This window comes from Protobothrops mucrosquamatus, unplaced genomic scaffold, assembly GCF_001527695.2.
Source record: "Protobothrops mucrosquamatus isolate PMUCROS unplaced genomic scaffold, P.Mucros_1.0 scaffold_253, whole genome shotgun sequence".
Taxonomy (NCBI): domain Eukaryota; kingdom Metazoa; phylum Chordata; class Lepidosauria; order Squamata; family Viperidae; genus Protobothrops; species Protobothrops mucrosquamatus.
The window spans coordinates 2,227,801-2,242,661 of NW_015386329.1; the positions used below are offsets into that span (position 1 = coordinate 2,227,801).

Here is a 14,861-nt window from a genome sequence, read left to right on the forward strand (position 1 = left end):
GGGCCCGAGGATCTAAGCTCCCTGGAGACCGAGTGGAGCCCTGAGGACCGGAGCACCTACAAGCTTGTAAACAGCGTGTGTGTGCTCCCCAAACCCGATATGGTCCTCTGCTCCCGCCATATCTGCCCCTCCCACTGACCGTGCTGATCGTACCACCCTCTCTTAATCCCCCAACCACCTCCCCCACCCCTCCGACGCCACGTTCCTCGGACAGGCCCGGCCTTGGCCCCAGGGAGGCATCCCCCGTGCCCCCCCGGCCCTCCCCCTACCCCCTAAAAATTTATTACAACAACCCGCTAGGAAAGCTCTCAACTTCCTCCTCTTCCGATCTCCCTTTTCTACGCACCTCTGGGGGCTCCATACCCCGTCATTGAGGATGGCCCTCGAGGTTATACTGGGCCATACCTGCGCGAGGGAGGAATCGCGCAGGGCCAGCAGTTCCGCCCTGGAGTAGGCTCTAAACATGGACACAAGTCCCACAACAGAAAATACACGGGGGGGGAAACAAGTCCCTTTGATGGTCAAAACCACAGCCTCCACCCTCACCGGGTCCACCGGAGCAGTTCTTTCACCGGGCCAGATTCAGGGCCGGGTCCAGGCTGCCGGGCCGCATCCTCCCTCTCTCACCGGGCCTACTTTCCTTTAAAATTGTATACTCTTTATTCTAATTCCAGATGTTATAAATTGTGTTCAAAAGTTTCATTTCTGTTCAAAAACTCATTTCAAAGTTTAAATCTATACAAGCTGACCTATATACTATAATTGCAGTCTGGCATACTTTCACTTAATAATATTATATTATTATTTTTAAGCTTTAGCTGGAATCATGTAAGGTTCAAAGACTGCATATTCTTTTTGAAACAAAGTGTTGAATTGTCTTCCTGTGCCTTAGTTTGAAGATTTGTAGGTTCCATGAAGCCTTAAGAATCAGCTTTATAAAAAACAATCCAACTTATGATTATTGTCATGGATCGGGCTGAAAAGTAGAGAAACACTGTCAACCTTATATAACCTTACAATGGAAAGTTCCCCATCTCAACTGAATGGGCATGAAAATTCAGTTCAAACTAGTTTAAATCTCATTAGAATTAGATTCTTTCCACGAAACTGATCTTCAAGTACACACTGCCTATAGCTTTCAAATTAAGTTCTAGGGAGCCCAGTGGTTCCTTCTAAAAAAATCAATTGGAAAAGACCAACTTTGTTGGACAGCTTGCTCACTATTTCCAAGAATCCTATATGAAGTGCAACTTCTGGAAACCAAAAGATGTGTTTTAGCAACACTGAGAGCCAACAGATCTGATTATGGCCCAGCTGCACTCATGTGGCATGATTCTGTGATGATGATTCAATATATTGGCATATTTGTCAAGGTAGGAAATATTCCTTGAGAGAAGCAAAGGTGACGATCATGATACTATATTTTCAAGAAGACTCTACTGAAACATTACTATCTGATAGGCACTACAGCATTCTTCCTGATCATTCAAGCATGTAAACAAACTATTGACATCAGACTCTTCTTTCTCATGAAATCTTGTATGTCCAGTGAAGCAATTGGTTCCTTTCAACTGAGAAAATACATGCATCCATATATCATTAGCCGAATTAAAAAAGGAACCAAAGGAAAAGAATAACAGCAGCTACTTAAATTCTACAAAGTTGCTTACTTATACATTTTTGAATTAAAGTTTAAGATACCAACAAATATATAAACAATATTTTCCAGGAAAAAAGGACCTTGGGCCAGCTGAGGCACAAATAGTTGCCTATTAAAACCTATACAGAAGTATGACTTAATTATTCAGGCTATATGCCCACTAAAGAATAAGTACCAGCTAATTTTCTTCACAGCACACTAGTTTTCTATATGCAAGGATTTGAGCATCCATTCATATAAATCTCTCCATCAATCTTGAAGTTGTATACACCAGAAATCTAATTAACATCTAAGTCCTGCAGCATTAGTGTTGTCAGCTTAACAAACAATCAGCATCTTCAAATACATAGCATGTAGTAATGAATCGTGTAATTTGGATGTGACTCTGCAATTATTTAGTCCTATATCTATTTTGCATTTTTTTAAAAATAGGAAAGTAATATCACAGTACAAAGTTTGTAACTACATTTTTTCAAAGCACAGAGTCAAAATTCCTTCTCCATCTCCAAATGTTGGATTTTGAGAAAAGTGAGTTAAAAGATTTTTGACAAGTCTAGCAAACGGACTTAATGTGGCATTGCACCAAGAGGAATAAATAATTCATTCTTTAAGTGTCATAACAATTGTTAAAGATTTCTGACCAGCAAGTTCCAGCCGTCTAGATGAATTTTAACAAGTAAAGAAAGCTGAAATGTCAAAACAGAAAAGAATATAATACATATTTGAATAATTCCATATTCTGGAAGAATCAGTGTCTATTCTTCTTAGGCTAATGCTATAAACAGACTGTATAATGGCTTAGGGGAATTGGAAAAGTAGTCTATTTCAGAGAAAGAAAATTAACAACAGGCTTGTTCTTCCTGCTTCTTAATTATTAAGGATTTAATGTAAAGGCTGCCACCCAGACTACCTATGGTCTTCTTGATCATCAGGAGAAAAAAAATACTTGCAAATGCTGGAGACTTTGATACCATGAGATAATTTCAACAAAAGTCTTGCTTTGGCAGAATAGTTTGCTCCATTAAAACAAGAATTCTGCCACACTGAAAATGTTCTAACTGAATATTCCATTACCTTGGTTTAAGAAAAAACATGGAAAGTGCTGATCTTTTATCTTGCTGCTACCTGGAAAATAATGCTTCATCTATTAGCTAGAGGCAAGATGAAAATACAACTGCTTCTCACAGTACCTTGGCCACTGCATACATTCGTGTACTGGAGGCATCAGATAGTTCACTTCTGAGATCCACCTCAGCAGGCCAGTCTTTATTCATTGGCAAGCATGATGTGAAGCCATCAATGGATGGGTGGCACATTCTTAAAGCCTTCTGGAAGCTCTCTTCAAAGGTGCGTCCAATAGCCATAACCTGGAATAAAGAAAATGTTTACACTGTGATGCACAGAATGTACACTTCGATTTCAGATTTCTCAAGAAAAAAAACTCAAGTTGCCACCTTAAGAATAAATTAGGAGATGCAGCATGAGGCAGAGTGACTTCTAGGCAAAAACTCATGTGCTGAAGAAAGAATACAAAATTTTGGAGATAGAGTTTAACAGCTTTGACACTGCACCTAAAACCACCTAGGATATTAGGAATAGAAATAGCATACAAATGTCTGCTTTCCTTCTCCTAAGGGAAACACTTTCAGGAGTTTTTTTTCCTACAAGAACAGAGTTTCTTATTTCCTTTTTTCCATCTTTCCCTCTCCCCCCCCATGAATAAATTTGATGCAGGCTTTCTTGGGAAACTTTATTCTTAGTAAACTTTGCTTATCTTTTTGGACCTGAAGCATTAACCTCTAATTTCTGTTAATAGACTTGGTTGTATTTATTCAAACATGCTCTGCTAACCACCCACTGCCCTAATTAATTTACTGGAGAATTCAAACCAAGGTTACATTCAAGCATTTCACAATTTCCCTCCAAAGAGCAGGGGAGCAAAAGCCAGCTCAGGAAGGGCTTTTGAATGCTTTCAGATAGAAAACAAACACAACTTTGCTCCCTCCTCTATCCTGCTTCATTTCTTGGCTGTATCCAAGATCCAAACCATCATCATCATCATCATCATCATCATCATCATCATCATCATCATCATCATCACTTTATTAGTACCAATACTACAACAATAAAATATACCTTTTAATATTGAAATAAATCAATCTATCATAAACGCTAATGAGGAAATGCTTTTTCAAATCCTATGGTGAAACTATAGAAAGCCTGACAGAGCAAACTAAATTCAGTTTCTTACATTTGTTGAGAAGGACATTGTTAATATTTTTTTTCCTCAGTTTTTCTGATAAAATTCAGCCCTATTTTTAAAAATAGGGAAGGAAGGGAAAGGAACATTGCACTCCAAATGAAGTTCACCCATGCTTAGTTGATCCAGGATGACTGACACAGATAAGCATGAATTGTTTTTACATCTTCTAAGTTGCAAAGGAGGCTTATATTTTTTTTATTTAAAACATGAAACCAAAATTAATATATTAAAATTAAACACTGCAGTGCCATAATTATGATTGGAACCACGGCAGACTGATCTCGCCCCTTTCTGTTTTGTTTTGTTTATTAATTTCCCCTGATAGTGCACAAGGCAAATATTAGAAAGGAAGCAGAGGCAAAGGTACCACTTCCCTTAGGTCTTTGGTTCTCTCCTTTCTCAGAACAAGGAAGAAACTTTTAACCTTTCAGTAAATACTATGCACAACACAATGGGTTGGAGAGAGTTAACCAAAATCTGACAGATTTCTATGGTTAAATTCCTGGATTAGGGTCTTCATAAAACTCAAAATTCCCCCATCCAGGTAAATGAGTTGTGCAAATAGGCAATTGATTCATACTGTAATCCTTGTCATACTGTAATCCTCAACAGCCTAGCTAAATTCAAGAGTTAACAGCAGCCCACACACACAATAGTTGCATTAATAATGTACAGTAACTTCCACACAGCCATGTCACACAGCAGCTGACTTCACATAGTGGCTGGGTTCATACATCACTCTCGAATTTTTAAGCAAACTTTGTTAAATAAGCCATGGATTCATGNAATAAAACTAGCTAAAAACCATAGTTTGGAAGTCAAACTATGGCTTAATGCAATGTGTGAATTATGTCAGAATGTACTGCCACCAATATTATCACTCCAAGTAGAAGCAATACTAGGGTCATTAAAATTTAAATATATTGTCCTCCGTTCCTGTCTTCCATTTAGTCACAAGAAAAGCCAAAGACAGACAATGCTGGAAGAAAGTAATTATACTACACATTTTTTCAATGATAATATTTCATGAATAGACTGGGTTTTACTTGATCTAGCATAGAACTGAATGACAACACTTCAAAGTCTGAAAATGTTTTAGCTCTGAAATTTCCAAAAGAAAATTACATCACTTTTTCAGAGTCAGGAAAAGATAGGAAAGTATTCTTAACTGTGTAGCTAATAGCCCACTGATTATAAATGTGAAATTAATCCACAATGGAACTTCAATTATTGTTTCGGCCTTCACCCTTCTCCAAAGAAGAATGTACCTATGACCCAGATTAGAAGAAATCTGAACTATAGATACAACAAAATGTCACAAATATGGAAGCAAAATTTCAGTCATATTTCCATATACTATAATAGAATTTGGTAATACAATAAGAAAAAACAATCTCCAGCTCTGAATCCAGGAGAGTGAAACTTCCTAGATATATCCACTGTAAAGAAAATCACTTTATTTTAAAAGCTGCCAAAACAGAAAAAAACATATTTGGAAATAAAGGTTTCTCCCAGGTTCTGCACCTGATATAAATAGGTGTCAGAATTTTGTCCTCCAGGATTGGCAACCTGAGCTATGGAGCAATCTTGATGAATTCAGTGGACACTGTTTTTACACTTTTGCTTGAAATAGTATTTTGTACACTGTGAACTGTTTTGAACTCAAAGTAAAAGAAAGATAGAATATGACTGCTGACTAATGAAGGTCTGCCTCAATTAGGCATCTTGGCTCCTGAAAGCCATTGGTTCTGCCTCAGCACAGCAATGTTTGGAGGTGAGATTTATCTGCCTGGATCACCTGCTTCAGTTTGGTAATATGGACTGTATTCAGGGTCACAGTAGCCCCTATTACAGATTAAAGCAACCCAATTGTGCTCTGGCAATTGGAAACACAACATTTTACATCAAAGGGCTGTTTCAATGAGGCAAAGCACCCATTTATACGTTATTAACAAGTTTTTCATACACTGTTTTGTAAGACATATGTTCAGATATTATATTATTAAACTCAATAAGGCCTTCCATAACAGAGTTGTGTAAAATTTACTTTTTTCTATGAAGGTAGAAGGGAAAGAAGATTTTTTAAAAAATACTTAATGCTCTAAGAAAGCCTTGAATGTCAAAATAGCACAGCTAAAGAATATGTTTTAAAACCATTAAGAAAAAAGTCTGACAACAAGCAAATGTGTTATTAATTATTATATTTTGCAAAACTGTTGGATAATTAGTTAATTAACTGCATGATTTACCCATTATGTCACATTCCATTCTTCTTGAAACCTATAGATAAATGTGTCAATACTACTCTAGAGAGTCCTAAATTACAATTTTAAATGTCATGCTCTTTCTACTATCTTTAATATAATGTTTTATTAGAAGAAAAAATAGAAGTGGAAGTAAAAACAATTGCTGACAAGTGAAAATGTTGAATTTTGATATTCAGTTTAGTTATTATTATTCAAAGTATTCCTTCTCCATACAGAGTTGGAAGGGACACTGAAGTTCCTCTAATCCAACTCCCTGCTCAAGAAGGAGACCCTATATCATTCGAGACATGGCAACTATATAAAAAGAGAAAATATTAAGCATATTTCATACCACATATAGGTTTGCTAAAATCATCATAGCTTGCCAACAAATAGAAAGTTGTCCTCTCAAATACTTCCTAATATTAAAGGAAATTAACTAAAGATTTTTGTGACTATCATAACTTGAAAAACAATAACCAAGCTACAGCTCCAATAGCATGATAAGGTTTGGTCCAAGTTTTTTGTTTGCATATTTTAATAATTCTAAAATAGATACATCAATGTCTATGGCGGCAGGGAGCAAGGGATGAAACGTGTCATAATGTTGCATTGTGCTGTGATCCACAATACTTTTTTCATTATTTTAATGTCATTGTGGTTAGGAACAGATGCCTATGGATGGATGTGGAAGTAGAAGGAATAGTAGGGACAGCAAAGAACCTTATCTGTTTTGTTAAGAGCAAGTATGTTCAGAATAAACACTTGGTCTTTGGCTGAAAATGGGCAAAATCTAATCCTAAACAAGTGTCCATGACAGAATTATCCTTCCCATTTTTGATTTGCAAAATTCAGAAAAGAGATTCAATGAATATTCCCTGTAAGGATGGTACATCTCCCAAAATAAAATGTATTTTTCTTGTCATAATTTTTGGCTATAGAAATATAGAATGAATGATAATGTTCTCATTGAAAAATAAAGGCAGTAACAGGTAATTTAAAAAAAGAACAGAAAGAATCAAAGCCATTGCTTACTTCAAGAATGAAGTGCAGTGATGTGCAATTACACTTTTATTAAAAGGTACAGAAATTAAGAGGCATTTCTAAGGAAGGCTGAAATTCCCAACAATTTGGAAATAGTTCAAATAACACAAAATTCAAAAATTTATCAAAAGATCAACCATATTCTAAGTTATTTCATGAACCTATTACTCATCTATGAAAGCAACAAGGAACTCTGTTGTCCTCATTGTTAAATATTCATGTATTTGATGGACTGCTATTAAATAAAAATTACCATATGCACGAGCCCCTATTTATCTTTATGCTTTCATGTCACCTTTCTTATCTCAAAATGACTCACCACATTAATTTGTCATAAAATGAATTAATAGTCAACCACAATGTTCATAGTAAGAACTGTTTAAAATAATTCATTCCAAAATTAACAGAAAAATAACTGCAAAAGTAGATAGTGTCATTTCTAGCTCTTAAAAGCAAATAGATAACCTATGACAACTAGTCAGCAAAGGCACCCACTCTGGGAGGAAGAAAAAGGCAATGGATGTATATACAAGGAAGGACCATGCTCTGTATCATGTATGAAGCAATCAGTGATAATTTCGTCCTCAGACTAAACTGCTTGACTTTTCATTAACCAGCTTTTCCTATCATGAGCTTCAACAAACAAATAGGCTTTAACTGTTCCATTTTACCAGTGAATATGAGAACCTGGAATTTTAGAGATATTTGCACAAAGAGCGATGACATCCTTCCACTATTTCTGGCATAACTAATAAAGAGAATTTCTACCATATGAAGTTTAAGTCAGCTTTCCTCAAGTTGTCCTTGAGAGCACTATAAAATTATAATGGGTGGCATTCTAATGTTTTTCTTCCCTACTTTTTACATCACAAACTTTGACTTTGAAAGTAATTCTCTATTCCCAGGAACCCTGATAATTTTGTGAGAGAAATCAGGTAAGAAGTATCCTTGTTATCTCACAAAATTTATGTGGAAGATTCTGGAAGGAGAAAGCTATAATTATTTAAAGCATGGGCATATAACATAGATTATCTTCACATAGAAGATCTTCAGAGATTTCAGATTATAACTCTTACAAATCCCAGCCAGTTTGAACAATGGTTGCCGCCAGTGCTTTTTTTGTCATAGAACGCATCGGAACGGAGTTCAGGCACCTTTTTTTCGATGGATTTTCAAAGTTTTAAAAGTAACTTTTGAAAATTTGATGTTTGGTCCACATGGATTTGAATCACCCTGTTGAGTATAGCAGGTTGGCAGCAAAATCATTAAAACAGTGCATGTGGGCTGCTTGTGTGTCGAGTCCAATGCATGCGTACTTCATCTGCACTGATTGTGATGCTGCTGCTTGGCTTGCGGTATTGCTCGGCTTGTGATTGGTCATGTGGTTGCGCACTGAGTGTTTACTGCGGGTGGCAACCGTTATGTTTCATTACACAACTGACATGTGTGGGTGTGTGTACAGTGATTGACTACGTGCGAAAGGTAAATAATTTCTTTATTTTAAAAAATCGTTGGTAAACTGAAAATCTTTTTTTTAATTTTTAGTGTAAAATTTACTATGTTCTGGCACCTTTTTTCTTACAAAAAAGCACTGGTTGCCACCAATTTGACTGATGGTAATTATAGTCTAAAACATCTTTTGAGGGTGGTATTCCCTCATATAGCTTCCAACTCCCTAGCCATGGATCTAGAATGCCTCCAAAAAAATCATCAAATGGTAATCTAGACAAAGGGGAAATAATTCAATATGTGGATAGTCATACAATTGTATTTAAATACTTTTTTTTTTGCCTCACCCACTTGTTGGAATACACACACACATACATACACCATTTCCAAGCTAGGAGTTCACCAAGAGCAATCCTGAGCCTGAAACAGATTATTTATTGCTGGTAGAGAGAATTTATTGTGTGGTTATGAATGTAAAGTGCAATGGTTAATGGGCAGAACTATAAATCAAATAAGAGTTCTGATTCGTCTTACCTCTGCCATGAGTTACACAACTAGTAACCTTAGAGTAAGTCTATGTCTGAGAAACATTCTGAACTACCACATCCTTTTACCTCTCTCCATTTCCAACATCATCATCAACATTGCCAAATGATCTCAATAGTATTTTGAAAAGAATATTATTTCTTCAGAAAATGGGGGAAACCTTGAACTCACCTCACCCACACTCTTCATTGAGCTCCCAATCTTGTTGGATGCACCTGGAAAACGATCAAGGTCCCAGCGTGGTATCTTGGTTACTATATAATCCAAGCTTGGTTCAAAACAGGCAGTGGTCTTTCCAGATACTACATTCTCAATTTCTGGTAGTGGGATCCCAAGGGCTATTTTGGCAGCTATAAATGCCAAAGGATACCTGACATCAAGAACAAAAAAAATATTTTTACAGGTAATCATAGAATCATTGGATGGTTGGAAAGTATTCAGGTAATCCTCAACATATGACCATAATTGAGCCCAAAATGAGACAGCTAAGTGAGACAGTTGTTAAGTGAGTTTTGCCCCATTTTAGGACCTTTATTGCCACAGTTGTTAAGTGAATTACTGCAGTTGTTAAGTTAGTAACACAATTGTAAAACAAAACTGGCTTCCCCATTGACTTTGCTTGTCAGAAGATCGCAAAAGGTGATCACATGATCCTGGGACACTGCAACCGTCATAAATATGAATCAGTTGCCAAGTGCCTGAATGTTGATCACGTGACCATGGGAATGCTGCAGTAGTTGTAAGTGTGAAAAACTGTCATAAGTCACTTTTCTCAATACCGTTGTAACATTGAATGGTTACTAAAGGAATGGTCAAGGACCACCTCTATTGGAGATCTTCTAGTCTAAATTTGTGCCCAAATCAGGGGTCTTCAGACCATCCAAACATTAATAGAAAACTTCCAGTGATAGAACACTTAAAGAATTGTTTATTTAAGTGACGCTATATTTCAGTTTATTGTTCAATGCTTGGAAATGCAGTTCATTTAATAAATATTAAACATTGTGCCCAGCTCATAACAGATTAGTGGTGGTAGCTTCTTTTGCCCATATTCCTTCAGTATGTTTGAAGGACATACTATATAATGTGTATTTCTTATAGTTACTGTCTAGGCTACTGCAAATATTATAGTAAACAGTATTCATTTGACCTTGACTACAGTAAATAAAACCATGGTTGAATAATGCTTGAAAAACCATATTCATAGTAAAAGTATTCTATGTGCATTTACACAGAAATAATCAAAACAATAGAGGCTATTGGGGGGGAAAGACAGAGAATATATCAAAAGCTTTTGCATATCACAGAATTGTAGAGTTGGAAAATATCACAAGGATCATCTAATTCAGTGTTTCTCAGCCTCAGCAGCTTTGTAAGATGTGTGAACTTCAACTCCCAGAATTCCCCAGCTAGCATTCCCCCAACCAGCCTGCTGGAATTCTGGGACTTGGAGTACACACATCTTACAAAGTTCCTGAGGTTGAAAAACACTGATCCAGTTCAACACTACGGCAGCTGTATAACTGCTCAGGTTTGGTCCAATTTGGTCCAATAGAGACCACATAACTTATTTTTCTTCAAGACAGACAGAACTTTATTTTGGTCAATATTTTTCTTCAAGGCTTCAGAGTTTATTTGGCTTGCCCATGATTTCTGGAAGACTTGGGGAATGTCTGGTAAGGTCTGCTTGAGCTGTGTTCAGCATTTCCACTCATGAGGAAAAGAAGAAGAAAAAACCCCTAAGGTTACAGCATACTTTGTACAACTATCAAATTTAATTTTTCACTCAGACAAGAAAGGAATTCTTGAAGGAAAGACAGCAAAGCCAATATGCATGACATACAGTACTGATAATCAAGCAGCTCTAACAAGAGTGTCCAGCCTGAGGGTGAGGGCTACATGCAGCCCTGGGAAGTATCTCCAAACACTTAACTATTAATTTTAACATAACATAATTGGAAATTTATTAAATATATGAGGAAGGCATTCATGAATTTAACTGAAACTACTGTATGTTTGGCTACATATTCAAACATTTCCAAAGACTTTTTTTTAAAAATCCCAAATGCTTCCTTTACATAGCTGTCCACCCATTATTGTTTCCAATCTTACCCTGTGGCCTTTGATGCCAAGGCAGAGCTTCTAGAAAGTCGAGCGTTAACTTCAATGATGCAGTACTCTAGAGAGGTGGGATTTAAGGCATACTGGATATTACACTCCCCCACAATGTTCAAGTGGCGGACAACGTTGATCGTTGATTTCCGTAGCATCTGCAACTCTTCATTTGAAAGGGTCTGGCTGGGAGCCACCACAACAGAATCTCCTAATTGAAGAAAAAGCAGTTATCATGATTTAGTCTAACCATGCAATGTTTAGTCTGTATTAAAGCTAGAGACGTATTTTAAGCTATCAAATAGATGCATGGAACTAAAATGTGCTTAGTACTGGAGGCAAATTTATTTATTTGATACAATTTAAAATAAATTTTAAAATGAACCTTTGGAAGTAGACAACGTACAAATAACATGCGTGCATGCATTCACACATGCGTTATAAGATAATATTAAGTAGAAAGATGCTAACACACTGACCAACTCTTAACAATTTTTTTCCTGTGTATCTTGAATTCTACAGTTTTGATAAACCTGGATCTGTAATAAACAGCTGCATTCTACTGTATATATGTATTCAACCTGTTGCAATAACTCAGATGAATGAGTTATTCCTTACAATTTCAAACCTGTTCAAGGTTACTTTAAGCTATTGATGCATACTAGAATTGTGCCAAGTATTTGAGAAGTGATTCATGAAATATGGGAGTGCATTAAAAAGACTTTTTTGTAATAGTTAAAGCAGCTTTTTCATTTATGTATCTCAAGCAAAACAAAGTCAAGCTTGCAAACATGGCTGTGTTAATGGTTCAAAGATTAATGTTTTGTTACATGTTCCATGCCTTGCAAAGCATATTTTTAGAATGCTTTGCAGATCATTAAACTATGTACCATCCTAAATAGAGGATCTGCTCTACTCTGAAATGGAGTATCTGTGATTTTGTAGAATCTCCTTAATTAGAAATCTCAAGGTGTACAACAATTGCAGATATTTAGGAAGGCAACAACCTAACTTGTCCAACACAATGAAGTCTCCAACCTGGCTACAAATCCTATGGGCATTGCGTAGAAAACTAATCCTACTGAACTTGTCAATCTTCCTTCCATATCAATATAAATGAGATTCAAGTCCCAATTCTTTTTTGATCACACATGGCACATATTCAGTATGTCAGATTCAAATATCAACTTTTAATTGACCATGTTACTTCATGATGTGAGGATATCTCATATGATTGCTATGTCAACTCAACTAGTGCAATGCAATTTGCAATTTGCAATGGTACTTCATACAACTCACCCAAATATTTGAAACATATCAATAAACCATCAGAAAATCAAAGTTTTAGTGTTTGCCCACAAATGGCAAATAAATGGGATTTAAACTGACCAGGTGTACATCTGGTCAGGTGTATATCTATAAATATCTTGGAGTGCAATTCCATGCTTCTCTAGCTATTATTTTTCTTTTTCCTGGGCAAGTTTCATAGAGCATACCTCTGTACGATTATAAGATTTTATCATTCAAAAGGAGCCCATTACATCCCTGCACTTTGCAAGTTTTTTCAAGCTAAGGTAGTCTCTCACCTTCTTTATGGCTCCCAAATTTGCTCTTCTGCAAAGCTTAACATACATGAAACTATTCAAAATAAATTTATTGGAGCCATATTGATGGTTCCAAAAAAGTATCAAAATGCCATCTTACATATAGAGACAGGTGTAATCTCCTTGGACACTGGAGTATCGTTTCTTTTTATTAACTTTTGCTAAAGTTAATAATTTCTAGAGGCTTGGCCCCATTAATACTTAGAGATTGTTTTAAATCATTATGACTTAAAAAGCCCTAGATAAAATTCATTTACTGGGCTTTTATGTGGAAAGTTTATTCTCATTATGTTTTGATAATGCTAGAACAGCCTCAAACAATGAATTTGGAATGTAGATCTTCAAACAAATTTAAGCAAGGTGTTGCACTCGAATATTTATCACATACTTTCAAAATGATTTGCTCCAGCCACCTATTTATTACCATTATAATTCTGAAATCTTTTAATGTCCTTTTTGTGACATTTTAAGGTACTCCTATGAGTTTTTGGTTATGTCCATGTAGTGAAGGCTCAATAAAAACTCTAAGCCATATATTATTATGCTGCTCCCCGTACAAAGAATGTAATCAGACCTTCATTTATTCGATCTTGAAGAAATTTCTAGGTAAGGAGTATAAATTGTACTTAATGTTACTTCTTTGAGACAAGTCACCTAGTTTATTGCTACCATCTGTATAATATGTTTATATCATTAATTAAATTTGGACTTCTTATATTATTTTTATTCTCTTAATTGTTTTATATCTTATTTTACTTACTGTTTTATATAATAGCTCTACTATTAAATATTTTATTATATCTGACCTTAGGGCTGTAATAAACTGAACTGATTTTTTATTTTCTTAAAGAACATATGTTCAGAACACTTGGAAGGAATATATATTAACACACTTTCAAGCTGACCAATGTTTTCTAGAACAAGAAATGTGATACGTCTTTTGATTCTTGAACCCGATATTCTTCTCATTGTGTCCTTACCTAACCATCTCCTATCTCCATCTGGCAATCTCTAAGGTCTGAAACCTTGTACAGAGATGGTTCTGGAGGTTAGAGATGGTTCTGGGCATTTGGTGTTAAAGACTGGACTAGGGATATTGGATCAATACTATAGTCCCACAGATCTCAGCACCAAGCCTTGGGACTCCAGTGACAAAGTTTTAAATAACAATGTGACAATGATCTAAGCAAACCTACCTGTATGAACTCCCATTGCATCAACATTTTCCATATTGCAGACAGTGATACAATTGTCAGCTGCATCTCTCACAACTTCATATTCAATTTCCTTCCATCCCACCACTGATTTCTCCACAAGAATTTGATTGGTCATTGCAAATGCCTTGATGATTATAGAGAAGAGAAAGTCACAAAGTTTGTACAGTTGTACTAAAAAAATTAACATTTCCTAATGTTCTTGAAACATAGTTGCTGTCAAAGGGCCATTTCTATTAATAAAAGCAGCCTTGCAAGAGCAGCTGGGCTACATAAAAAAATACACAATACTTTCAGTGAAATTTTCCAAAAAATCTGCTTATCATCATATATTAAATGCTCCCTTTTTATTTAGATCTCCTAAAGTGTGATTGAATAAAGATTATATGGGTCTCTATTAGGACACTGATTCCTCCCAATTAAAATTTCAGCACATAACAATGGTTCACATGACCTGTAATATGTGTTTGTATAGAAAGGCATAAAAGATTACTTTTCTCTTATTAAGCATTCTTTGCCTGGAAGAAAAGTACACTGAGAATAGCACTTCTCCCTATAATTCAACAAACAGTTATTCCATTTTTTCTTGCTAATTTAGATAAAAATATCACAGAAAAATAGCTGTGCTGAAATTTGTGGAGTATGGGTAATTCTTGGGTTACAGTGGCAATGGTGACCAGAATTTCCACCACTAAATAATGCAGTCAGAAAACGCAGTATCAC

At 35.8% G+C, this 14,861-nt stretch overlaps 1 protein-coding gene across 1 annotated transcript in view; it reads right to left on the reverse strand.

Moving 5' to 3' along the window:
• The window catches only part of CPS1 (carbamoyl-phosphate synthase 1), a 158,637-nt gene that overhangs the window by 87,517 nt on the left and 56,259 nt on the right, over positions 1-14,861 (reverse strand). The window contains exons 17-20 of the mRNA XM_015831044.2: positions 14,121-14,265; positions 11,321-11,531; positions 9,380-9,578; positions 2,851-3,027 (exon numbers count right to left, since the gene is read on the reverse strand). Of these exons, the coding sequence (XP_015686530.2) occupies positions 2,851-3,027; positions 9,380-9,578; positions 11,321-11,531; positions 14,121-14,265 (732 nt within the window). The remainder of the gene's footprint in view (positions 1-2,850; positions 3,028-9,379; positions 9,579-11,320; positions 11,532-14,120; positions 14,266-14,861) is intronic.